Here is a 27,862-nt window from a genome sequence, read left to right as displayed (position 1 = left end):
CAGCTAAAAAAAAAAAAAAATAAATAAAATAAATAAAGATAAATGAGGGGGTTGGGATTGATATATAATATAAAATGAATGGGTAACAAGAACCCACTGTAGAGCACAGGGAAATTTACTCAATACTGCATAGTAACCTATATGGGAAAAGAATTTGAAAAGGAACAGGTGTTTGTATAACTGATTCACTTTGCTGTACACTTGAAATTGACACAACTTTGTAAGTCAATTCTATTCCAATAAAATTTTTAAAAATTCAAAGAAAAAAAAAAGTGCATCTACCTCTAAGTCACAGAAATTATTTAACATTTTGTGACACCAACCATAAATACTCCCCACCTTAAGGAGAGAGGACTGAAATTGCTTTCCCTATTTCCAAGTTGAAAATATGTGCCAGAGAAAAAGATGGATTTCTCTTAGATTTGGGGCATTGTTTAGATATTCTGACTCCTGCCGTGGAGAAGGAAGTGTGTTATTGTGGAGGGGAGAAGAGAACTTGATTCTCTTCCAGGATGGACCGCTGAGCAGCTATGAACAGCCCCCTTCCACATTTTGAGGCTTGGTTGTTCCTGGCTATGGAGCCCTTCAGTTTCTTTAGGGAATGTAAAGAATGTCTTTCATTCAAAATGGTTTTACTTGCTCTTTGCTGAAGTTATCAGAAGGTCGTTCACACTCGTCAAGGAGGGCTTTGGGAACGGGTTGGGGAAGGCAGAGCAAAGATCTCCAAGTATCATGGCACAGATAATGCCATGTGCATTGATTTTTTTTTTAAACTTTTTTGCTTTTTAGGCCCATACCCACAGCATATGGAAGTTCCCAGGCTAGGGGTTGAATCAGAGCTATAGCTGCCAGCCTATGCCACAGCCACAGCAACATGGGATCTGAGCTTCATCTGTGACCTACACAACAGTTCACAGCAACACCAGATCATTAACCCACTGAGCGAGGCCAGGGATCGAACCTGCATCCTCATGGATACTAGTTGGGTTTGTTTCACTGAGCCACAGTGGAAACTCCAGTGCCTGGTACATTGAAAACATTCGATATTGGTTGGTTGGCTCTAGTTTTCTGTTTTAACTTTGCAGACTCTTGTTACTTTATGAGTCCCTAGTTTTGGAGAGGTCTGTGAGATGAGTTTCTCCTGGTGATTTATTTACAGCTGACAGATTGTCTCCCCAGTCCCCCATCCTCAGGAAAAGAAGTCTCATGAGGCAGCATCACAGAGGCCCAGAGAAAAAGAGCAGAAAGGAATCCGGCTATGTTCTGGAGGTGCACATCTGATGAGGGGCCCGTGGATGACAGCCCTTGACGATTGTAGTGTCTCAGGTCAACCGTGGCCAACCTTTGGATCCTTGATTAAAAGAAAATGAGAGAGTGGTATGGATGGGGAGTTTGAGGTTGGTAGATGCAAGCTATTACATTTAGAAGGAATAAGCAATGAGGTCCTGCTCTACAGCACAGAGATCTACGTCCAACCTTTTGGGTTAGAACATGATGAAAGATGGTATGGAAAAAAAAAAAAGAACGTGTGTATATGTATGACTGGATCACTTTGCTGTATAGCAGAAATTGAAGGAACATTGTAAATCAACTATACTTTAATAAAAAAAAATTTAAAAAGGAAATGGATGAGTTCCCACCATGGCACAGCAGAAATGAATCCAACTAGGAACCATGAGGTTGCAGGTTTGATCCCTGGCCTCGCTCAGTGGGTTAAGGATCTGGTGTTGCCGTGAGCTGTGGTATGGGTTGCAGACGTGGCTCGGATCTGGCGTTGATGTGGCTCTGGTGTAGGAGTGGCAGCTGTAGCTCCGATTGGACCCCTAAGGGAACCTCCATATGCCATGGGTGCGGCCCTAAAGAGCAACGATAAAATACAGTACAGTAGAATAGGAAATGAGGATACTTGATCTTCCCTCAGGATTTTCCTTTTATTACATCCAGATCTCATTTGTTTTCCCCTGTGATTCCAAACATTTATCAGAACATCAGCCAGCCTCCTCTGACTTCCACGGTTAGCACCTCTGATCTGAGTGGATAAAGGAGTTCCTCATCCTCACTGTGCACTGGGAAGACCTGCACCCAGCATCCTTCCCTGGAGATGCCCATCAGGGTAGGGCCCCAGTATCAGCATATTTTGAAAGTGTTCTAGTTGACTCTCATGTTCACATGTGGTTGAGCCCCACTGCTCTGCAGCAGAGGTAGGTTTGTTTTTTTTCCTGTTGATGTAGGAAAAGTAAGAAAAATTGGAGGGAAAAAATAGAATAAATTCACTTTTATTCTATCTCACCAAGATGGGCTGGGCTTTGTGTCCTGAGAGCTGGGGCTTCTTTTTGCCTTGAGGACTTTTGTTGCCCAAAGTCTCTTGGAGATGAAAATTTGAGTGGCCCTAGTAGGGTGTGGGTCCTGAGGCTTCAACAGGGTGAGGCTAAGTTGCCAAACGTGGCCTAGCCTTGCTTCAAAGGCTGGAGGGAAGGGCAAAGGAGGGCCATCATAGGTGGCAGATACCTTCAGCACTGCTCATACACTACCCAGGAAATGGTAAGGTGATCCAGATCAAGATGCTGATCCTCAAAGCACCAAGACCTTGGGGTCCACAGTCTCTGTGGCTAAGAAGGGTAAAGAACTATTGGGTTTCTGCCAACAAATGGACCACACGGGCTTGGACTATGGGCATCTTGGCAGCAGTCTTGATGGGCTGAGGGTCAACTGCTTTGTTCCAAATTTTATGAACTAATAAATCTCTGGGGATTGTTATACAACCCTGGAGAGGGGAAAACTTCCCCTAAACATGACTGAGATTGGAATTATTGTAGGTAAAGATTCAGAGCCAGACGTTACTGTACTGAGGGGGGAAAAAAAGGCAGTATGGCACTTTTTTTGTATCTTAGGGATGCGGAATAAATTTCGCTCTGTAACAGAAGGAATCAAGCCATCAGGCGTAAGTAAATTGAATTACCCCATCTCATGTGCTTCTCATTTTATTGGGTTTTCATTAGATTTTGGTTTGGTCAAGAACTCCGAGGACTTAATTTTGCTTCAGAAGGACACTTGCATTTTCTAAGCCTGTTCATAGAATATAGTGGACTCAGAATTTTTAAAGGCAGGACTTCGAGGCAGCAGTGTGGTAGTGAATGGTGGGGGTAGAGTAAGGACAGAAAGAATGAGCCTGGGTCTTGAAATTCTACTTTGACTTGATGTAAGATTAAGAAAAAATTGGGTATTTATATTTTATTTAGGAAAGAGGAAGCTCCCCCTTCAATTAAAGTTTTGCAGCTGTAATCCCCGCCACCAACCCCAGTAAGGTGAGACCCTGAAAAAACAGCATCACTAAGTGGGAATAGTGTCAATTATTAAGTTACCAAAGTGCTTTCTTTACCAAGGAGCCTTGGTATAGTGGGAAGAATGGGTTTTGGAGCCACACAGACAAGATTTAAATCCCTACTTACTAGCTTTGATGCATTTTTGTATCCTCAGGACCTAGCAATGTGTGTGTATAATAGGCACTAAGGAATACTTCATAAATTAATAGATGACTCTAAGCAGTTAAGTACCACATCTGAGCCTATGCCCAGGCGTCTTTACCTAGAAAGGGGATACTGATGATACATGATGAGATTTTTGAAATTTTATAGATAGAATGTTTTTAAACCAGTGCCTGGAGGGTTCCCTTTATATTTAATTTACTGCTAGTGCATACCTTCCCTTAGTGCTGTGTGACAGGAAGAAGCACACTGCAGTGACATCCTCAAGTGTGGGACATTGTCACACTCAGTAGCCAACTTTTATCCCCAGATTAGACTCTGAGGATTGAGTCCTGCCCCAGGAGGATGTGTCCAGGTGAACCCCTGTCAATAGAAACAGGCTTGGCTTGGCTCTCCTGGATCCTCTGTCTTTTCGTGAGATGTGTCTTAGAATCCCCAGAAGCATCTGGTTTCAGTTCCTGACTCTCAGGTGCTTTTGGTCTACAGCGTCTCCCTCAGCTTTGACTCGCCGTTCTGATCCACTGTTTCTTCCCACCTTCACGATTTTCATTCAACTAACATTTGTGACGTGTCAGCCATGTGGTAGGTTTAGGGAGACCACCCAAACAAGATGGAGATGAGCAAGATGTAACTTTGCCTTCCAAGCAGAAAAAAAATTTGGGTAAGAGGACTTCACTAAGATATCCAAGAGCTACAATAAGGAGGGGTAAGTTCTCTGGTAGAAGCACATAACACAGGAATTCATTATGGACAGAAAAGGTGTCAGGAGAGAGAGATATCTCAAACATTCCTGTGTTCTTCTGTCTTACTCTGATTCTTCTGGTCCTGAATTATATCATCATCTCTGCAAACCACTGCCACCTAAAGCCGCCAGAGCCAGTCTAGAAGGTGCTAGCCATCCACTTAGACTGGGGACTCCAGGAGCGCCATGTCTTGCTTTAGTTCATCACTTCACCCCAGGCCATGAAACAGAGTCCAGTGAATCAGCAGACACACAGATATTTATTAAATAACTGTGTGTAAGCTGAAAGAAATGGGTAACTTTTTAAAGAAGCTAGTCCGGGGCAGGTCATAGGGCTTGATGCTCCATGAAACTATGAAATCATTTTTTTTGCCTTTAAGTGATCTGTTTTCAAAAGACTTAGCCATCTAAATGTCAGCCCATAAATTTCATTATAACCTGCTAACTTCATCAAGCATCCTTTACGAAAAAGGAACAGTGTTCCCTAGCTAATAGATTGTGTACGGTAATTGCTGGATGCTTTGTTCCTGCTTTCAGATTTTACATCTGTCAGTAAATTGGAGTGATTATGCACACACACGGAGTGCTCGAATGTGTCCTACTTGGAGGGTATTTTAGTTTTGTTTGCTTTTTCTATAAATCTTAAAGAGGAAAATTCCAGAAAGTTCCCCCTCTGAGTCAATGCCTTAGACTAGTGGAGAGAAACTTGATACCTAGTTCTCAGAAACAGAAGCAGGTGGTACTGTTACCCACTTCCTGTATGTAAGAATTGTTAGAAGCTCTGGCTGAAAATGAGTAGACTCTTATGGGTGAATTGCTTGGCCCAGAGAAGATGTTATGCCTCAACTCAGAAGCCACAGATCCCAAAGCCAGTGACAAAAGCAAAGGAAATGGATTTAAAGAGTAGATCTAATAACATAAAAATGCGGGTATCATCGCACAATTCAAGATCTCTCAGAACTGGATGTGCTTTGCGTCTTTTTGGGTTACAGTGCCTCAGTGTGTACCAAGATGGAGTGCAAACTCATCAGCAATTATAATATAAGCATGGGAAGCTGAGGTGTCTTAGTCAAATCCCCTTGTTAAATTAGGTTCAGAGAGGACATTTCCCTGCCATTAACTGTTACCAGTCTTTGCTACCTCTTAGCCTAAACATTGAACATTATGATTTGTTTTGATGTTCTAGCTTTTCCCCATTCATTCTTTACCCTGGTTGATGAGAAGAAAGAAACCAAAGGGGTGTGGGTATGTTCCTGGGTGTGGTCATTTGCCTGGTGTGGGAGAGAAGTATTCAAAATATCAAGTTACAAATAATTTTATATTAAAAAGCCTTCCTGCAAAACCTGAAATTCACTTGGTACCAACTAGATCATTATTTTTCTATCTCCTGAGAATAGGAAATTTAAATAAATTGACCATTATTTCTAGGTGACTGTGTCATAGGTCACTACCTTCTTCCATGTTGGATAACAGCGTGTTCTATCTGAGAGAGAATTAATTGCGTGTATCAACCCTAGTGTCTGCTTATCTCCCTAATCACTTTAGGTTAAGACTGTCCCCTTTGCCTTCTTCTGTGCAATTTTCAAAGGGTTTAGCCATGGGAGAGACTGAGATGATTTTACCATCAGACTGCAAATTCAGCCTTCTTGGCAATAGGCAAAATTATAAAGAGGAAACAGGACCTTCCTTCTAGTTGTTGGAGCAGAAAGAGTTCTGGAGGCTGTGGGTTGCTTCCTTTGTCGGCCCTTAACACAGGCAAATGATTCCAGCTGGGACTGAGGAATGTTTGGGCATTTCCTGTAAAGGAAAAATTAGAGTATAATGAATTCATACATTATTGTGGACACTGTATTTACTAGGAACTAAAAGATGAGTCTTTTCTTTGGTGGCTGAGTGCCTGCCTTGGACCAGGTACTATTTGGGGCATTGGAGATACAGTGGTGAGCAAAACAGTGTCCATGAAGGTTACATTCTAATGAAGGAGGAAAGAGATAGGAAATAAATAAGTATATGTTCTTAGATGGTAAATGCTAGTGGGGAAAGAAGGCAGATTATGCAAGATGGGAAGTGCAGAGTGGGAATGGGGTTGTAATTTTACATGGGGTAACCCAGAAAAGCCTCTCTGATAAGATGACCCCACAGAGCAGACACCTGAGGAAGTGAGGGGTTGGGGGGAGCCATAAAGGCATGTGGAGAAGAGCATTCTGGGCGAGGAGAACAGCCAGTGCAAAGGGTTGGAGGGAAGAACATGCTTCAAAAATGTGCGCTCCCAGAAGGGGACCAGTGCAGTTGAATCTGAGCAAGCAAAAGAGTTGTAGAAGGGAGACTATAGCCAACTGGGCATAATTTTAAGACTTTGAAGGCCATAGTAAGAATTCTGCCTTTTTCCTGAGTGAGAGAGAAAGCCATTGGTAAGTTCTGAGTCATGCAGAAACATGATCTGAGGCTTTAAAAGCTTTCTTCTGGCTACTGTAGAGAAGAGAGATGAGTGGGAGATAAGTTCAGAGGTGGTTGTTGTAATTGTGACACAAGAGGCAGTGACATGACCAGATGCTAGTGATGAAGAGGATGCAGGGGGGTCCAATCAGATTTGTTTTGAAGGTAGCCTGTGGGTAGGATTTGTTGTCGATGCGGAAGGGGATGAAAGAAGAAAACAATTGATATGACCTCAAGGTGTTTTTGTTTTTGTCTGAGCATCTAAAGAATGGAGTTGCTGTGTCCTAAGACAGTAAAGGAACATATGGGAAAGATGCTTAGATGTTGAATTTGGGACATACTAAGCAACTGGGGACAACAGTTTGGAGTTCAGAGTTTAGGCTGGTGATACAAATTTGAGAGTTATTCATATCCACATGATTTTTAAAGCCATGAAACCAAATGAAATCACCAAGGAGGGGAGTTCAGGTAAAGAAGAGAACTCTGAGGAATGGTCTTGGAGCACTACTCCAGCATTAGAGAGGGGAAATGAGGCTAGGCCAGCCAGGGAGACTGAGCAGGAGGTGCTAGTGAATAGGAGAAAAAAAAAGCAAGGGAAAGTTTACCCTATGAGCCAAATGAAGGAAGTATTTTTAAAAGAGAGGAATGATTAAATTCTATCAATCTTGTCTCTTGGATCATGGCATTTCCATTGTATTGCATTTTGCAACAACCAGTGAGCAGTAAGGAACCAAACATGGGAGCCATTCCTAATTTTTGACAGATTAGAAAAACAATGAGTTCCAAAGGCATAATCATACTAAAACCCAAACAGACAATAGCAGCGGCAAAACCGTAGAAATGTTAAGCTTAGAGACACAACATCACATCAGCCTCGAGAGTTAAACATTGGTCTAGTTAAGTCTCCTCCCTCAGTCTATCACCTTTAGCTTCATAATTTTTAAAATGGCATTAAGAATACTTACATGTCTCGTTGGGCTATTGTGGACAAACAAGGCATCATTGAACCTTTTATATAATCCCAGCTATTTCCACGTTGGCATCCTAGACGCTCCAAGTAAGAAAATGCAGACATATTTTTATTGTGCAAATATTAATGCATAAACATTCTGTTAATATTATTAGTTTTCAAAATATATGAGTCATTAAATTTACAACTATTTGTACTTGAAACACTCAATGACAGGCACTGAGGATTCACAGGGAAACAAAAGGCAGGCTCCTGCCCCTAAGAAGCTTAAATCTAAAGAAACCAATAGTCAAAATGATTTGAAATTTAGAATACAGAAAATAGAAGTTTCTGTCGTGGTTCAGTGGTTAACGAATCTGACTAGGAACCATGAGGTTGCGGGTTCGATCCCTGGCCTTGCTCAGTGGGTTAAGGATCTGACATTGCTGAGAGCTGTGGTGTAGGTCGCAGACAGCGGCTCGTATCCCGTGTTGCTCTGGCTGTGGCATAGGCTGGCAGCTACAGCTCCGATTAGACCCCTAGCCTGGGAACCTCCATATGCTGTGGGTGTGGCCCTAGCACCCATATGCTAAGGGTGTGGCCTTAGGAAAGACCAAAAAAATTTAAAAATTAAAAAAAAATACATAAAAAAGAATACAGAAGATAGCCAGTGCCATTATTCCTTGTGAAATCATTTGTGGGTGATCTCATTATCCCAGTAGCCCACTTAGTTTTCATCTAAGAGATGCTTTGGGGGATAGCCTTAGAAGGAGTTCTGACACCCATGTCTGTATTTATTTAGCCCGTAGCTCTAACTGTAATAGTCCCCAAAATAGTGCCTGAGGTTCAAGATGAGTGGCCAGGCCACGTATTCCTTTTTAAAGCTTTAAATGATCCTGGATTTTCTTTGGAAGTCATATCTGCACTTAAATGTGGACCATGAAATCGGCTGGACTGCACCAGGCCCCACGTGCTCCTGTGCACAAGCCTCTTGGTATCACTGATGTGCAGATCTAACTATAGGGCTGTCATCGGCTGCCTAATGATCTACCTTAAATAGGGCTGTCAGCCGTCTTGCTTTGCCCCACAAAGTGCTTTGCAAGTGACCCCGAGAGAAGAGGGGAAGCCAAGGTGCCCCCCTGCCATCAACTCAGAGGTGGCAGACATGGATGGTCTGGCCTTTGGGCTGGCAGCCAGGTGTAGGAGAGAAGCAGTAGGGTTAGACTAGGCAAGCTACGTTTATTTTCAAGTTCAAAGTTCTTTGGCTAGAGGAGTACAGAAAGAACTTTACCTTGTCAGACAAGACCTGTGATAATATGAAATCTCAGCAAAGAGAGCCAAAGGCTGTAGATCCTTGTTCAGGGACAATCACTCAACACCACCCCAGGCTGAAGCTTTGACAGGAATAGTCGGTGCTTGTGAACTGCATAGCTTGGAGGGATGCTGATATATGATACAGCTTGGATTTTCATCATTTTCCCCCCTTGGCTACAGGTTTTAGAATGGTATTCACTCCTTCCATTGTTATAGTCATTGGTTACAGACAAATTTTGCTTTATTTGATTTTAAGCTCCCTGGCTGTTCTCTCTGGCATTGTGCTCTTGATTTGGTTACTTTTTAAAGTTGTATGACCATGTGAGATGGCTGAGATAGATCTATTTTTATCAGCACCATCACCATGGACCTTTGAGTGAGGAAGACATGATTTCAGACCTGTTGTGAAGGTCAGTCTCTTGGAATCGAGAGCCAGTTTGGCACCATGGTAAAGAGGGCAGGCTCCTGATTCATGTGATCCTAAATTCAAGGTCAGAACCTGTTACTTACATGCTGTGTGGTGCTAGGTAAGTAAATTAACCTCTCTGTGCCTCAACTTCTTTATCTACGAATTGAGAGGCTATTAGTACCTATCTTACAGGGTGGTTGTAAGGGTTAAACGGAAATGTTGGAATATGGTGGTACATAATGACTGTTCATTAAATATTCCCTCATTCAAATTGCCTAATTCCTCAGAGTTTTGGTTTCTTCATTCTTAAAATGGTTGTGTCTTTGTGAATGTCAAATCATCTAGAGGGAAATCTCAGCAGAGTGGCTAGTATAGAATGAATAGTTATTATTAGCAATAATAATAATAATTAAGCAACAGAAACTAAAAACTTTTGAAATGGACTCCAAAGCCTCATTATTGGTCATTCCCGGTTACTTCTTTATGTCAACATCTGTTCTCTTTTTATGAGATGACTCAGTTCTGACTCATCAGTGAAACAGTGCCCCCCCTTTTACAGAAACTATTCTTACATGAGTGAAAGGAGAGAAACCTCTTTTTTAAACTGATTTCACATCCCAATCAGCCAGCATGTTTTTACCCAACACATTCTGTTCCCAGCTCAGATGGGAAAGCAGTTTTCTGCTCTGAGAGTTTGTAATCGACTGGACTTACAAGGTAAAGACATGCCCATTCAGTAAATTGTAATTGAGAGTGTAATGTGTGCAAGACACTATGCTTGTGAGTATCCTCATAGGTGTCAACGTGAACCAGATGGGGATCCTGCCTTCAAGGGGTTCAAAGCCAGTTGAGAGGAGTTGGGAGTGAGAGCATGGATGCAGCCTTCCTGGACTGGATACCAGGCTGTACCCCTTGCCACCATGAGACCTTAGGCAGGTTACTTACCTGCTCTGCACAGGGGCTCCTCATTTATCAAATGGAGTTAGCAATAGTACTACATCAGAGGAAGCTTAAAGCACAGTGCCTGTGACACAATCAGAGAACAGTAAATGTGAGCCATTTCCATATATACAGTTGCGGGTGAGCCATGCATGTGAATAATCATAATGCAGGGGTATGGTGATTTTGCTGCGGAAGTTTGGAGAGAGGCAAGAGGTTTCACAAAGAATATGGTATTTATGCTAAGCTTGGGAGACTAGGGGATCTATGAATAGGAAAATCACAACAAATTTTGAACTAGAGACAGTGAGTTGAGGGCATCGAGGTAGAGAAGGCTAAGGAATTCGGTAGGGAAGAAGTTGGAAAGATAAATTGGAAAGTGAAGTCCTCATACACTAGTTCAAGAAATGTGTACATTTTGTGAACAGTGTGGAGAGAACTATTGGGGCTTTTCAGCAGGATCATAATAAGGTCAGAGCTATGCCTCCAATAACATACCAGAAAGAAAAGGCCCTGGGTGTTACAGCTTTGTCTAGGGCCTGTTTGCTATAGGACAGGAGGAAAGAGAGACTCATAGACAGACAGGAGGTGATGATGTTTGAGCCTAGACTGCAGAGAATTTGGGTGTGCCATCAACGAACAGGAAACAAAAAGATGAATAGGTTGAAAAGGAAGCCTTTGGATGCATTGGGACATATTGGTTTGAGATGTTGTTAAGTCCATGGATAAAGTTAGGAATAGGTGGAGATTTAGAACCTTCGAAAGTTATCAGATTGGAGGTACAGATGGCATAACAACTCCTCAGAAGAAAACTGGATGCCTGGGTAATGGCTGTGATTGCTCAGGGAGAAGGACAAAGACCTGTCCTTGGGCATTGCCTCTGTTGAAGGGTGGCAGGAGAGAAGAACAGGGAAGGACCCATCGAATGGCAAGACAATTAGGAGAATACAGAGTTGAATGAAGGAATGGAGGGATTTCAAGAAGGAGCATTTCATAAATGCTTAGCAAACCTTACTTGGGAGACAGTAGGCAATAGGGATGAAGGGAGAGGTAAGCCTAGAGGTGGAGGGGAGAACTCAGCACTGGTGGGGAGGTACACTAGGGAAGACAGACAAAAAAAATATCATATGACATCACTTATAGGTAGAATTTTTTTAAAAAAATTATGCAAATAAACTTAAGTACAAAACAGAAACAGAACCACAGACCGTGGAAAAGATTACCATGGGGAAGGAGGGAAGGGATAAATTAGGAGCTGGTGATTAATAGCTACACATTACTATATATTAAGTAGATAATTGACAAGGACATACTGTATAGCACAGGGAACTATACTCAATATTTTTTAATTACCTATATGGGAAAAGAATTTGAAAAGAATGTATATGTGTATATATATGTGTGTGTGTGTATATATGTACACACATATATATACATATGTATGAATCACTTTCTATACACCAAAAACTGACACAACATCATAAATCAACTATACATCAATAAAAAAAAGAATTATTTTTTTAAAAAGCCAAGCAGAGACCTTTTGACTTACTTGGTAGAAAGCAAGAAACCTTTATATGATCTTACAGAGATTATTTCCTGGGACACTTAGGAGATTCATACTCCTCATCTTTAAGGACAGACCTCCAGTCTGAAAGGGTTCACTGTTATTGATTATTGTGCCTCCAACCTAGCACTTCCATCTCTCTCCTTTTTTCTTCTTTTTAGGTCAACACCTGTGGCATATGGAAGTTCCCAGGCTAGGGGTCAGATTGGAGCTGCAGCTGCCAACCTACACCACAGCCACGTGGAGTCTGAGCCACAGCTTGCTGCAATGCTAGATCCTTAACCCACTGAGTGTCTAGTGGTTAAGGATCAAACCCACGTCCTCATAGAGACAATGTTGAGTCCTTAACCCACAGAACCACAGTGGGAACTCCCAGCAGTTTCTTCTCATTAGTTTGCCTCTCTTTCTCTTATAGATGGAAGGTGTTATTATTACTTGATATCAACTGAGTTGAATCTGCCGTAAGTCCTACAAAAAGAGAAATTTTATGGTCTTGTTCTAGTGAAAAAAGATTTGAACAAGCTGAAATGTATGTGTGTGTATGTATATGTGTGTGTGTGTGTGTGTGTGTATATATATATATATATATATATATATGAACAAAACTTGAGAGTGTTTGTTTTCTCTATCAAAAAAATCAATTGTTCTCCTTGCTGGGGTGGAAGAAATAAGGGAGCTGGCAGCATCTTCTCAAAACTCGAAATCTTCATTAAGGAGAGCAAGAATAGTGAAAGAGAATGAAAGACAAGAAGGAAGACTGCATCTATAGAGTGAGATAGTCTAGTTTGGGTTTTAGACTTGAAATCATTCTAGGTTATGACAGGGAATGTAAGAGTATGTTACTAAAATAGAGTGGAAGTAACTAGGTCAAGGTGTTCATTTTGAATAGATTGTCTACATAAACCTTGAAGTTACTTGAGATGCAGCCTAAAGCAGCCTAGAGAAAGGCCATGGGCTGGTCTTTCAGCAGTCAGCTCCATCACTACAATTCACAGATCTTGTCTCACAAAACCTGGTGTACTCCATGGTATCCTGGAAGAATTCTTTGTCCTTGGAAGGGAGTCAATAAAGGTGTGTTGAATTTACACACAAATTTTCATCAAATTTTCTGATTGTCTTTAAGTGGTGGGAGAAGTAACTAGTCTGTTGATTGATTGCCAAAGAAGGTGTGAAGATTGGCTATCACATGTCTCAAAATAGAAGGGTTTTTGCACCTGAGTAAAAGAACTGGCACTGGGGGAACATAAGGAGAATGCAAGCTTCTGGGGAGAGGAGATAACAAATGTTAGATGAATTTTCACCCTTCAGTTAAAGGAGCTTCCTTGAAAATAGCATTATCTATATATTTTGTTGATTAAACCCTTGTCGGCTATATCATTTGCAATTATTTTCTCACATGCCATAGGTTGTCTTTTTTTTTTAATGGTTCCTTTGCAGTGAAAAAGCTTGTAAGTTTGAGTAGGTTTCATTGGTTTATTTTTATTTCTATTGCCTAGGGATACTGACCTAAGAAAACATTTGTACAGTTGATATTAGAGAATGTTCTGCCTAAGTTTTCTACTAGTAGTTTTATAGTGTCTTATCTTAGGCTTAAGTCTTTAGGCCATTCTGAGTTTATTTGTGTATGTGGTATGAGGGTGTATTCTAGTTTCATTAATTACCAAAATACACAAACAACTCATACAACCCAACAGCAAAAAAAAAACAAACAATCCAATTTAAAAATAGCCAGAAAGCCTAAATAGACATTTCTCCAAAGACGACGTATGGATGGCCAATAGGCACTTGAAAAAATGCTCAACATCACTAACTATTAGAGAAATACAAATCAAAACTACAATTAGTTTCCACCTCACATTGGTCAGAATGGCTGTAATTAGTAAGTCTACAAATAACAAATGCTGGAGAGGGTGTGGATAAAAGGATACCCTTCTCCACTGTTGGTGGGAATGTAAATTGGTACAACCGCTATGGAAAACGGTATGGAGCTACCTCAGAAAACTAAGTATAGAACTACCATATGATCCAGCAATCCCACTCCTGGCCATATATCTGGACAAAATTTTCATTTGAAAAGATGTATGCACCCATATGTTCATTGCAGCACTATTCGCAGTAGCCAAGACATGGAAACAATCTAAATGTCCATTGACAGATAAATGGATTAAGATGTGGTATATATACACAATAGAATATTACTGAACCATAAAAAGAACAAAATAATGCCATTTGCAGCAACATGGATAGAACTAGAGACTCTCATACTAAGTGAAGTAACTCAGAGAAAGATAAATACCGTATGATATCACTTATATGTGGATTCTAATATACGGCACAAATGAACCTATCTACAGAAAAGAAACAAGCTCATAGACATAGAGAACAAACCTGTGGTTGCCAAGAGGGAGGGGGAGGGAGTGGGATGGACTGTGAATTTGGGGTTAGTAGATGCAAGCTGTTGCATTTGAAATAGGTAAGCAATGAGGTTTCTGCTATACAGCACAGGGAACTATATCCATAGTTCCATGTTATGGAACGTGATGGAAGATATGAGAAAAAGAATGTGTGTGTTTATGTATAACTGGGTCACATGGTTGTACAGCAAAAATTAACAACATTGTAAATCAACTATGATAAAAAATTTAAAAATAAAATACAAATAAGAAAATAGCATTATCTGGAACCTCCCAGATGTGATTTAAAACAAAAGGAGAAAGGAACAAGAGGGGAGAAATTAGACATCAGCGTCAGTATAGGGATGTGTAAACTAGTTAGGGCTGGTGAGTGGAGGGGGAGATTGTGTTCTGTGTTTTACCAGGGAGGGAAGAATTAATGAGATAGATTGAATTAACTCATCTAATGGTTCCAAATGGTGCAAAGATTTCAGGGTCAAGCACTCCAAGGCTCCACAGTCTGTCTAGTGAAGGTTTGTGGAGCTAATAGCTGCTGTCTGGAGCAAAGGCTGCCACTCCAGGTGGTGTCTGCGGCCAGGTCAGCACTGAGCATATGGTTCCAGATGGTGTGTGGGGGAAATAGAGAAAGTGTTTGGAGAAGGATACATTTGGCCCAGAGAGGCACAGCCATCTGCATCACCCAGAATGCCGACTTAGATGGTGCTTATAGGTGGGTGCTCTTCCCGTGGTGGTTACTGAGCCTGGGAGAGTCCTTTATTTTGTTAGTTAATTGGCAGTATGAGTTGTGAGAATGTGAATTATAGCCCAAGTCAGTTTCATAGGATAATTAGACCCCGAGGCAGCTAGTGCAAAGTGGTTTGGGTACTTTGGGGTAGAACGCTCATGGGAAATAAGATACGGAAAGAGATTGTCGAGGACACACATTGAAAAGAAAATCTTGGAGTTCCCGTCGTGGCGCAGTGGTTAACGAATCCGACTAGGAACCATGAGGTTGCGGGTTCGGTCCCTGCCCTTGCTCAGTGGGCTAACGATCCGGCATTGCCGTGAGCTGTGGTGTAGGTTGCAGACACGGTTCAGATCCCGCGTTGCTGTGGCTCTGGCGTAGGACGGTGGCTACAGCTCTGATTGGACCCCTAGCCTGGGAACCTCCATATGCCGCGGGAGCGGCCCAAGAAATAGCAACAACAACAACAACAAAAGACAAAAGACAAAAAAAAAAACAAAAAAAAAAAAAGAAAATCTTGTTGACTGACTAGTTCATGAAAAGTCTGGTCATGGACCCACTCCTGTGGTTTCCAAATGCCTGTTTTCATGAGTGAATGGTGCGTAGGTGTGAGATGCTTAATTATTTTTTGGTAGGGGGTCCTCTTCAAATTTTGGACAGGAATATGATGTGTTTTGAGGACATCCTCTTCCAGTCGAGACCATTTAATTCCCATGGCCCCTGTTTCATAGCGCCTTTCTGTCATTTTGACAAGAGAAACCCTCCTTCCCCACAGCCTGTGCTCCTTCTGAGGATGGTATTGCCCCTGGCTGCTGAGGGATCTGGGGGTGGGGGATGAGGGAGACTCCATTTGGGGAAAAACTTCATCTTTTTCAGCAATTTCCCTGAGCCCACATTTTCAGAGTAGTGATGTTCTGGGGTTTTCTTCTGCCTCAATTCCAATGAAGACTGTGAATTCTGGCTTCACTAGAAGCAGAGGCTCTTGAATTTATTACAGGCTCAGTTTAGTGAGGAACAGTGACATTTCAGTGCTAGTGAGAGTGTGGAGCTTTTTTGTAAATTCCCTCCATCTTCGCCTGTCACCCCTGACCAGTCTCTAGACACCTGCAGACAACTTGGTGAGGGTTGGTTCTCTTGAATCTCTTCATGTTCCCACCAAGTAAAGGATTTCCTCTTTCCATGTGACTACACAGTCGAGGAAAACCCTGGATATTTAATGTGCCTTCCCCGTGCTCCAGGACAGGCTCTAACACTGGGATATGGGGATGAGATGGGGAACAGGAGAGGGATCCTAAGGAGGAAGCACCACCTGGCTCTCTGCCATTTATTCTTTTAACTGAACCACACCTGAGAGTCTTCGTGTTTGAAACCCAAAGTCAGGGAGTTCCTCTTGAGGCTCAGCAGTAAGGAACCTTCCTAGTATCCATGAAGACCCTGGTTTGATTCCTGGTCTTGTTCAGTGGGTTAAGGATCCACTTTGCCATGAGTTGTGGTGTGGGTCACAGATACAGCTTGGATCCCACATTGCTGTGGCTACAGTGTAGGCCAGCAGCTTCAGCTCCTATTTGACCCCTAGCCTGGGAACTTCCATATGCTGTGGCTATGGCCCTAAAAAGACAAAAAAGAAAAAAGAAACCCAAAGTCAGGTGGTGGTGGTCAGAGAGCATGTGCACTGACAGGTTGGAGGAGCGGGGATGAGGTGTTGGTAGGGAGGTTTTTCTGTCTGCCTCAGGCAGGGCTGTGCAGGGAGTGAGCACATTAGTGTATTGTTGATGGTCTGGAAGGGATACTGCCCTCCATTCACAGTATCCTTTCCAGACCGTCAACAAGAGAGATGCTGTGCAAACAAGGTTTCTGTGATTTGAGGAGGGCTGCCTTTGAGATTGATGCCTAGGAGGAAGGCCCCCTGCTTGGGAACTCAGAGTGGCTCCTCTACTTGACTTTCAGATCTCCCTTCCAATCTAGATCCTCAAGGCTTCCTTCAGTCTTCCTTTCCTGAATGTCTAACATGCATCTCCCCCTCTCGTCTGCAGTCTTCTCTGTCATCTCCGGCAAATGTTTTGCCACTGTGTACACCTCACCCATCAAACCTGTCCCTTCTCAACCTGACAAAAATGGATTTTCCCTCCACAAACCCCACCCCCCTCTAATCACTGCTGTTGTCTCTGCTTCCCTCAGTCACACCTCATTGTTTTATTGTTCGTTTGGAGAATTGCTTAGGTTTACTTTCATGTTTACTCAAGTGTTGAAATCATCTGCTCACCTGGATGGTGTGCAGTTTGCACATCTCAGAAGTGAGGCTCATGCTGTATATTTAAGTAGCACCTCTGTTCCATGTACTTGCTCCCTGACCCTACCCCAGAACTGAATAGAGTTCTGACTTGGGGGAGAAGCTCTATTATGCCATGTGAATAACAAACTCTCCTTTAACATTTAAGGCATGTGCTGCCCCTCAGCGTACCTGAAAAAGATACAGCGAGGTGCTTTGGGGGCTTAGCTCTGGATCAGGAGGTGGTCCCTCAAGCTCACATTGGTCTCTGTTCCCCTGGCAGGAAGATGAAGTGGTCCTCCAGTGCATCGCCAACGTTCACAAGGAGCAGAGGAAGTTCTGTCTGGCAGCTGAGGGACTTGGGAATCGCCTGTGCTTCTTGGAACCTACTTCAGAAGCCAAGGTGAGATCGACAGTCTGCCTCACATCTTCCCTTTTGCTCACCCCACCCCAGGCAGTCATCCGGGGGCTGGGACTGCTGGGAGGTGGTGAGGAAGAGATTTAAAAGGACACATTTATTTTTAAAACAGGAAGAAGGTGAGATTTAAGCTCTCCCTAACCCAGGAAACTGCTAAGAAACCAGAGGAAGGTAAAGAATTAGTTACCCGCCTCCCAGTGTTCCCCAGGACTCAGGGATACCTTAAGGTCACTGTCAGTCTTCCTGAAGGAAGTGCTTTTATTACTCCCAGAATCCCTTTATGTTGTTAATTCCTAGAAATCTGAGTGTGTGTTCTTTACTCCAAGCCATCCTTTTATTGCTACAGGGACTCATGGGTCCTTGTGCCTGTGGTTCCCAGCAAGCTCACCACTTTTAGTTGTGACTGTGCTGAAGCTGCTGTAACTGCCTGCTGGGACCTAGGTGTAGAGAGGAACATTTGCTCTGGTCCTCCCTGCATTGGGGCAGTAATGGCATAGCTCCTCAGAAAAACTTTGTTTCCTCCATTTTGAGATGTTTTTTGCTGTCCGTGCCCTCTATGTCAGGTGGTTTTGTATATCCAATATTTTCACAGTACTTATCAGTCCTGGAAAGGCCTTTGTATCAGCCAGGGTTTTTTTGTTTTGTTTTGTTTTTTGGTTTGTTTGTTTTGCTTTTTTGGGGCCGCAGGTGCAGTATATGGAAGTTCCCAGGCTAGGGGTCAAATTGGAGCTGCAGCTGCCAGCCCACACCACAGCCACAGCAAAGCAGAATCCGAGCCGTGTCGGTGACTTACACTGCAGCTTGCAGCAATGCCAGACACCCCACCCACTGAATGAAAGCAGGGATCTAACCCACATCCTTACAGATACTAATTGGGTTTTTTTTTTTAACCACTGAGCCACAATGGGAACTTCCTCAGTCAGTGTTTTTCAGAGAAATAGAGAACCAGAACCAACAGCGTCTCAGCGGATGGATGGATAGATAAAAAATTTATTTTAAGAAACTAGCTCGTGCAACTGTGGGACTGGCAAGCCTAAAATCAGTAGGTGAGACAAGCTTGAACTTCAAGCATGAGGTAGTGCTGTCTTAAGGCAGTTCCCCCGCCCAGGAAGTCTATTTTTAATTCTTAGGACCTTCAACTGATTAGGGGAGGCTCAACCACATGCTCAAGAGTAACCCTCTTTAAAGTCAGCTGATTGCAGATGTTAATCACATCTATAACTACCTTCACATCAAAACCTAGATTGATTTTGGAGTTCCCATCGTGGCGCAGCGGAGACGAATCCATCTCGGGACCATGAGGTTGCAGGTTTGATCCCTGGCCTTGCTCAGAGGTTAAGGATCTGGCGTTGCCGTGAACTGAGGTGTAAGTCACAGATGCCACTTGGATCCTGCATTTCTGTGGCTGTGGCATAGGCCGGCAGCTGTAGCTGCAGTTCAACCCCTAGTCTGGGAACTTCTGTGTGCTGTGGGTGTGGCCCTAAATAGCAAAAAAAAAAAAAAAAAAAAAAAAGACAAAAACAGAAAAACCACATTAAACCTAAATTGGGTTTGATTAAATTAATGGGTACTATCTAGCCAGGTTGCTACCCAATTAACCAGTCACCCCTCCAAGCTCAGTTTTTCTTGCCAATCCTTTTGTATGGTCAATCAGAAAATGGTTACATGTACCAGTAAGCCCACCTACTTGGCATGTCATTTCTGCACATGATCATGTACAACACATGAAGAGTTTGGCCAAACCTTAGAACACCAGATGCGCACCGGGATGGCCACATCCCCCAGAAGCCCCTCTCCTCTCCATCACCCTGCCTCCCTCCCATTAGGTCATTGATCCATGAGTACAGACATCTGTCAGGGGCGTGTGGGGCCAGTGCTGGCAGGACAAAGTCACATTAAAACAAATGGCAGAGCAAAGAAACAAGGAAGATTTTTATTGTTTTAAAGGTCTTAGGCTTAATTTCCCTGAGGTTTTTTCTTATTTGCTTTTGCTCCTCACTAGGAATTTTTCTGTTCATTCCCAGCAGTCTAGGATAATGGGAAAATCATTAGATTATATGTCAAGAAGTTAATTTTCAGCCATTAGCTAGTCATGTGTCCAGGAGGAAGTCACTCATTCTTGTTTTGAGCTTTCTCATCGGCCAGGTAAGATGCAGCCTGAAAGAGTGTTGGCCTGAATTAGAAACCAGTGGTACCTTTTTCTAGTCATCCATTGAGTGGAGCACAGGACCTTGGTTTAGGGCACAACTCTGGAGCTCAACTGACAGAATCCTGTCTCCACCTCTCACTACCTGAGCCAAATCCTGGAGCAAGGTACCTCACCTTTCTGAACTTAGTTTCCTCATCTGTTTAATGGGAATTTAATAACTACCTAATATAGTTGTTACTAGAATTAAATGAGTTAATACATTTGAATTGCCCAACTTATTTTAAATTCTATTTAACCATTGGCTGTTGTGATTTACTCGTACCTAGACCAGATGACCTAAAACAAAGAGAACTATGTATCATAACCTAAGAATGTATCTCCCAGGAAGAAAAATAACTCACACTACTCATAAGTGTATTAGGGATGAGAACAATCCTCCCTCACACCCACTTTATAACCAAGTGATTGTTCTTATTTTCGTTTTTCATGTATAATTTAAAAGAAGATAAGACTGAAGAATTTGTAGAATTTTTAAAGGCAATATAATATATTGTCTGTGACTTTGTTCCCTTGTCATAGCTATTTTCATTTTTGTTTTTCACTCTGGCCTTTGTCTGCATGTACCCACAGGTGTTCAAAGTCATAGTGGATATTCAGACATCCTGCTTTTTTTCTTTCATGTTTCAGCCAGTTCCATTACTATGCAGTGTTCATGGTTATTATAAAAAAAAAATCATGGATGTGGTTTTGTTGGTTTACTTTTGCTTCCTGGAGTAATGTTCGGGAGAAGAATTAATGGTATCAGGAGCAGAAATAGTATTAAACCACTTTCCCAAAAAGATATACCAATTTTTATGATTGGCACACACACAATCATTGCATGACTGTGTCTTTATTTTTCTTTTCAATTTTTTAATTCGCCATACATGTGGCATATGGAAGTTCCCAGGCTAGGGATCGAATCCAAACCACAGCTGCGACCTGCATCTCTGCTGCTGCAATGCCAGGTCCTCATCCTACTGCACCAGGCCAAGGATCAAACCCATGCTGCAGAGACAACACCAGACTCTTAACCTACTCTGCCACAGCAGGAACTCCTTTTTTTATTTTTTGGGGTGTTTCTCTTTTATACATAGTATGAGGAAAGTGTACTATCAGGGCTTCTTATCAAAAAAGAAAGTAAAATTCATCAAAATGATAGAAGTTAAAATTTCCCGTCACCATTCCTGGGAGTAGCCTGCTAGATGAGCCCATTGTCTGTGGCTTCAGGCTTCCCACAATCAGCTCTATGCACACACCTCTTCTGACCTGTCCCTCTATTTTCACTAGATATTTCTTCTAATTCTCTACCATCAGATTTCTCAACCAGCTAGCCATTCTTCGGTTCCTGGAAACTAATGTAAGCCATGCAATGAAGTGTGAGGGTGTATTCCCAAGCCTGGCACTGGGCATGAAGCACAGACATCAAACGTCACTTTTATCAGCCAGCTACAGAGCCAACTGGTGACCCTGAGCCCTCGAGTCAAGGGTATTTCAAGTTGAGATTCAAACAGATAAAATTACAGTGAACTCTAGGGAGAAGAAAGACCTCAGAGGAAAAAAACATGAGATAAGGTGCTCAAAAGATATTCTTAGTATAGAGCCCTGAGGAAAAAAGAGGTTATATTGAAGCAAGGACTGAGAGGGTAGAAGAATAAGAGGCAAAAGTATAAGAATATCAACACTTGCTATAGACATGGAAACTGTTGAAGACTTAGAGTTCTCATGACTTTGAGTCCTGTTTGTCATGGCCTATCCTTCTTTGAAGGCCCCTTAAATTGCAGATATTAATTCGTGGAGGAACCATTTTTTTTTTTTTTTTTGTCTTTTTGCTATTTCTTGGGCCGCTCCCACGGCATATGGAGGTTCCCAGGCTAGGGGTCGAATCAGAGCTGTAGCCACCGGCCTACGCCAGAGCCATAGCAACGCAGGATCCAAGCCGTGTCTGCAACCTACAACCACAGCTCATGGCAACGCTGGATCGTTAACCCACTGAGCAAGGGCAGGGACCGAACCTGCAACCTCATGGTTCCTAGTCGGATTCGTTAACCACTGCGCCACGCCACAACGGGAACTCCTCCAGGCACCATTTTTCAGCTCTCCCTTCAAATGAGCACAGCTTAAGGAATAAAAAGGTATTCTGTTTTATATAAAAGACTCAAGGTCAAAACCAGAGACCCAGAAATATCAAGGGGAAATGATGCTTCTTTATTGTATCAATAACAGCAATTTTTTTTTTTTTTAACTGTCATTTTTGAGTGGAAAATTTGTCCCCAGGAATCAGGAATTTACTGCTTTTCCTCTGGTCCTTCTCATCTGTGTTGTATCTGCAGTGTCCACCAGGGGGTCTTCTTTGGTTCAACTTAACATCTAGATTCTTAAGATGCTGAGACTCAATTGGCTCAGGAGGACAGGAACCATGGCTGGTCTGCTGGGAAGTGTCCAGCACTTGGAATCCTTGCAGCTGTCCAGGGCCTGGCTTCTGAATCCCCACCCCAGATGACAGCTCAGGTTCAAAGAGACAAAGTCCACATCAGGCAGGTGTGGGAGTCACCATGGCTTAAAAGCATCCCAGACCACAGGAGCCAGTGTGTCTTGTAACAACTCCATAGGCATAGCCTTTTAGGTGCCCACAAAGGACCACCCCTGCTAAAAGTGTTCTCACACTTGGAGAATCAAAAAGGTGGGGCTTTCTATCAGATACTGCTGGTCTTCCTAATCCAGATGCAGGCTACCAATCACTTACTTTCACCCTAAGTTATGTTCTTAGTAACATAATTAACGCATCAGTTTTACCAGGTTGTCCCAAGAACAAAACTGGACAATTAACTGAAGGTCAAATTCTCATTCAGAAAGACTTTCATAAGCCTTATCCTGCAGGAATCTTCATGGATGACAATTATTTAACTGCTGTCACCTTTTCAGAACCCTGACATCTTTCCAAATCTTGATTTCTCTCTTCCTTAAGTGTAGATCAGCAAAAGGAGGGAAATAATGGGAATGTTTTGTGTAAAAGCAGTCACAACGGGAGTTCCCGTCCGGGTTCAGTGGAAATGAATCTGACTAGCATCCATGAGGACGTGGGTTCGATCCCTGGCCTCACTCAGTGGGTTAAGGATCCAGCATTGTCGTGAGCTGTGGTGTAGGTCGAAGGTGCGGCTCGGATCCTGTGTTGCTGTGACTGTGGTGTAGGCTGGCAGCTACAGCTCCAATTAGACCCCTAGCCTGGGAACCTCCATATGCTCCACATGCAGCCCTAAAAAGACATAAATAAAGTCAGTCGCAACAGACCAACATTTATTTGTTTCACTGATGATAATGCTAATAAAAACTGAAATTGATAACAACCCTAGTGCCCTTTAAAACCCAACGTCACATCTAAAGTCTTTGGGCTCTAGTATATCAGAGGGAAGTTCCACCTCTCTGTCAGGGAGCACTGTTTCTTACTGATCATGGTTTATTCAAAATGAAAAATCCAGTTTCAAATCTAATTTTCAAACTGAGCATTTTCAGGGGAAATTTTATCTCTTTTGTTTCCACCTCCCTTTTTGAAAATGGGAAAGTCTTCTACAGTTTCTCAGAAGTTGTATATAGGTTCTCAAGGCCCCAAATCAAACATTTGTGATTGTGCAAACATTATGTCAAAGACATAAATTAAGATGGAGCTCTTGGCTTAAAAAAAGAAAACTTATTTTCTATTGCTTTTGTTGTCTTCAACTCAGAGATACACTGTTTCCTTCTAAAAAACAAAGCCTGTGCCAGTTATAAGAGACAGAGGCTCAGCCTGAAGTTGTATACTCTTTTTTGAACTTGTAGTGGATATTTTAATGTGCATTTTCTACGAACTTGAATTAGTATTAGTATTTTCTATGAACTTGAGATCTTATGAAAGACCAAAGTATTACAAAATTTACTTCAAAAAATTTCCTTGTCTTCTAATACAAAGCCAGTTATAAGTTAAAATTTTGATCTTTCGGTTTTTGTTCAGTTATCAAGCATCATGTGCTGTATGCCATGCAGTGCTATGGGGGCTTTCATACTCTCATTCAATGTTTTTAACCCTATGGAGCAAGTGGTATTCTCATTTACAAAAAATAAAAATACAAGTATTTAGACAAAGTTAAGTGACTCCCTAATGATGATTTATTCCAAACTCGAATCAGTGTCTAATTTAATTAATACTTAGCACTAAAGACTGTCATGACTTGGAGTTCCCGTCGTGGCTCAGTGGTTAGCGAACCCAACTAGATACCATGAAGATGTGGGTTTGATCCCTGGCTTCGCTCAGTGGGTTAAGGATCCGGCATTGCCGTGAGCTGTGGTGTAGTTTGCAGACATGCCTCAGATCTGGTGTTGCTGTGGCTGGGGTGTAGGCTGGCAGATGTAGCTCTGATTCAACCCCTAGCCTGGGAACCTCCATGTGCCACAGGTGCAGACCTAAAAAGACCAAAAAAAACAACAACAACAAAAAAGGCTATCATGACTCTAACTTAATGATAAATAAATAATATTTCTACAAGCAGTTGAATTTTAAGAATACGGTAAATCTCCATATCCCATCCCACAGCCTTCCTGCATCTATCTGTCTGCTGAATACCTGACATTCTAAAGTTAGAAATACAAATAAGTATTGCTTAAATCGAACAGAATATTAAAATGCAAATGTTCTCAGAGAGCACATAATACAGTATTAAAATGTTTATAGCTAATTTTTTTACAGTGTAAAGATTGTCCTATTTTTTCTAGAAAGTAAGTTTATAAAGGGGAGATAAAGCAGACTACTAAGTGCCTATGTATTGGAACATAAGGCACAGGAACACTGAAAATAGGGGTCAGGGCATCAAAACATTTTCTTGCATTGAATTGTGATGGTTTATCTGTCTTTTCCCCTGCTCTCCACTATCTTGGAATCACTAAAGTCAAAGACCGTACAGACATACTTTAGAGATACTGCAAGTTCAGTTCCAGACTACCACAATAAAGCAAATATGAGTCATAATTTTTTCTGATTTCCCAGTGCATATAATAGTTATGTTTACCTTATGCTGAGTTCTATTAAGTATGAAATAGCATTATGTCTAAAGGGAACAATGTACATACCTTAATTTAAAAATACTTTATTGCTAAAACGCTAGCCATCATCTGAACCTTCAGCCAGTTTGGTAGTAACTTCAAACATCACTGGGCACAGCTCACCATTGCAAATGTAATAATAATGAAAAAGTTTGGAAGATTGTGAGAATTACCAAACGTGACACAGAGACACAAAGTGAACAAATGCCATTGGAAAACTAGCAAGGATAGACTTGCCTGATGCAGGGTTGCCACAAACTTTTAATTTGAAAAATAAATAAAAAAAAATAAAAAATAAAGCAGTATCTGCAAACACAGTAAAGTGAAACACAATAAAACAAGGTATGCCTGTATAGTGCAGTAGTTGAGAAACAGCCATGGAGCTAGAATTTCTGGGCTGGTAATCCTGGCTTCACTGCCTAGTAACTTTCTGACCATGTTTCAAATGACTTCTCTCTCTTCACCTCAGTTTCTTCATCTTTAAAAATGTTCTCATCTCATGGGATTATTATGAAATTCAATTATAAGCGTTTATAATTGTGAAGTATTTACCATCGAGCATCTCCTGTCCAAAGTACTATTTAAACAATATCTTTTATTATCCCCAGGAGAGGGTCAGACATACATTAGGTCCTTGGGAACTGTTGCTTTATTCAATTAAGTTATGGATGTACTGATCATTAATTAAGGACCTAGATTAGAGAATCCATAGGACATATGTGACCTTAAAAATGACATATAGAGTCAGAGTAAGTTAGAGGAAAAGGATTAAGCAATGAGTGAATGGTTTTAAAAAATAAAAATGAATCAGTGGAATGTAGGGTTTTTTTTATTGTTAGTGACTTCTAGTTGAATTTTAATATGGTCAGGGAACATACCCTGTATGACTTCAATTTTTTTGCAATTTACTGGAAGTTATTTTTCAGCCCAGGGTATGGTCTATCTTGGTGAATGTTCTATGCATACTTAAAAAACTGCATTCTGTTTTTGCAGCTGTTGAATGTAGGGTTTTATGCATTTGTTGAATATAGGGTTTTATGACTATCATGATGAATAACCTTACTAAATTTCATTTACTTATTCTATCAATTATTGCGAGAGATGTTAAAAACTGATAATTTGCCTGTGTCCTTCTTTAGTTGGGTTTAAAAAAAAAAGTTTGGGAGTTTGGCGGCCACTATTTCTTAAAATATTTATTCTATTAAATTTATTCTCCTTCTGGAACTCCAGTTACTTATATATTAAACTTTCATATTGTTCCATGGCCACTAAATCTCTGTCCATTGTTTTCAACTATTTTTCTCAGTTTCAGTTTGAATAAGTCCTGTTGACTTGCTTGTGTGTTTCCTAATTTTTTAATGTATTAAAAAATTTTTTAGATCATTAATGCCAATGATGTTATTACCAAAATTGTATTTTAATTATAAAATTTCCAGTGCTTGATTTCTAAAATTTACATATTTCCATTCTCATCTCCCATTATTCCCTTTTTTCTTATAAATTCATTAACATATTTATAATAGTTATTTTAAATCCTTGGCTACTAATGTCAGTATATGGATTTTCTGTGGATCTCCTAACAACTGATTTTTCCTTTGATTATGAGTCATATTTTCCTATTTCTTTGAAAGTCCAGTAATTTTTATTGTATGCCGAAGCTGTCGGTGGTATGTTGCGGTTACTTTCTTTTCTCTTTTCTTCCCCTGAGGAGTATTGTATTTTGGTCTAGCAGGCAGTTAAATTACTGGTGGAGCGCCTTGATCTTCTGGAGGCTTGGTTGATTTTAATTTTGTATTTGGTTTTAGGACATGGTCCTTAGCTTTGGGATGTAGCATTTCTGGGTTTTAATGAAAATCCTGAAGGGTTTCCTAACCTCCTCTAGATAGTGAGGCCTGAACATACGATTCTGACACTCCCAAACCAGGTAGCTACTGAGACCTTCTTTTCTTCTAAGCATTGCAGTTGTTTCTTCACACTGGGCACTTGCAGTGCTGCCCTGTATGTTTGATGAGTGGGCCAGAAATTTGTATGCTGATTTGGAGTTTTCGTATAGGATTTCCTTCTTTTTCCACATTCCCCTCTTCAATTTCCTGACTCCCCACAGCCCCAATCTTAGGCCTCTGACTCCAGGGCAGCATTTTTTCTTGAGATCTATCCCCCATGAACCTCATAAACAGGGGTGTGACCTCAGGGGAGGTTTTAATTAAATGTGGATAGCACCTACTTGGCTTCCCTTCTTTTAAGGGTCACATTCCCTTAGGCTTTAGGTTGCTCCCTGGTACCTTCAAGCAGTTACCTTTTTAATGTTTTTTCCAGGGTTTATCATTGTTATTGTCAGAAGGGTTATTCTGCTTCTCCACCACTACCTGAACCAGAACCTCATCAGTGCGTGTTCCTGCTCTTTGAAGCAGCTGAGAGTTAAAAAGAAGAAGAGCAAATGGTGCTGAAGCAGAATATGGGTTATAACGAAGGAGTTTCCATGGTGAGAGACACAGCATGTTTTAAGCAGAAAGGAGGCTCTAGAGAAGGAGAGATTGAGACCATAAAAAAAGAGGTGGGGGAATGATATATGGCATTACTAGTGAGGGGTTAAACGGCATGCAACTTTGGTATATGCAGAAGAGAAGAGGTGAGGGCACAGGTTTAGCGGTAGTAAGGATGGGAGTTGAACACAAACGAGCTGATTGTCAGAGGAAAGCTTGAACTTGTAGAAGCTATATAGGTTCTTCATATATAAAAAGAATAGACAGGGATTAAATCAACATTGGGTACCATTGATGGAATGCATAGAATGGTGAAGGATCAAAGTGGGAGGAGTCAAGTGTGACTCTAGAGTTATAGGCTTTAGCTGTCTATGGATGGCAGATTATTTAGTGAAATATGGTATGAGGAGAAAGAATATGTTAGGACAGAGGGTGGTGATACTGCTGAATTT

The 27,862-nt window shown here is 41.5% G+C and overlaps 1 protein-coding gene across 10 annotated transcripts in view; it reads left to right on the top strand.

Annotated features, from left to right (window-relative positions):
* The window catches only part of RYR3 (ryanodine receptor 3), a 568,796-nt gene that overhangs the window by 158,534 nt on the left and 382,400 nt on the right, over positions 1 to 27,862 (top strand). For all 10 annotated transcript variants that reach the window (XR_014810912.1, XR_014810914.1, XR_014810913.1 and 7 more), the window contains exon 2: positions 17,532 to 17,651. Coding sequence is in view for 6 of the 10 variants with exons in the window: in XM_084969350.1 (XP_084825476.1) it covers positions 17,532 to 17,651 (120 nt within the window). In the remaining 4 variants the exon portion in view is untranslated. The remainder of the gene's footprint in view (positions 1 to 17,531; positions 17,652 to 27,862) is intronic.

This window comes from Sus scrofa, chromosome 7, assembly GCF_054392235.1.
Source record: "Sus scrofa isolate SSC_HxYL_T2T_F1_AM1 chromosome 7, Sscrofa_HxYL_maternal_Yorkshire_Landrace_v2.0, whole genome shotgun sequence".
In the NCBI taxonomy this organism is placed as follows: Eukaryota; Metazoa; Chordata; class Mammalia; order Artiodactyla; family Suidae; genus Sus; species Sus scrofa.
The sequence above is the reverse complement of the archived record's forward strand: the minus strand, read 5'-3'. Positions and strand labels throughout refer to the sequence as shown.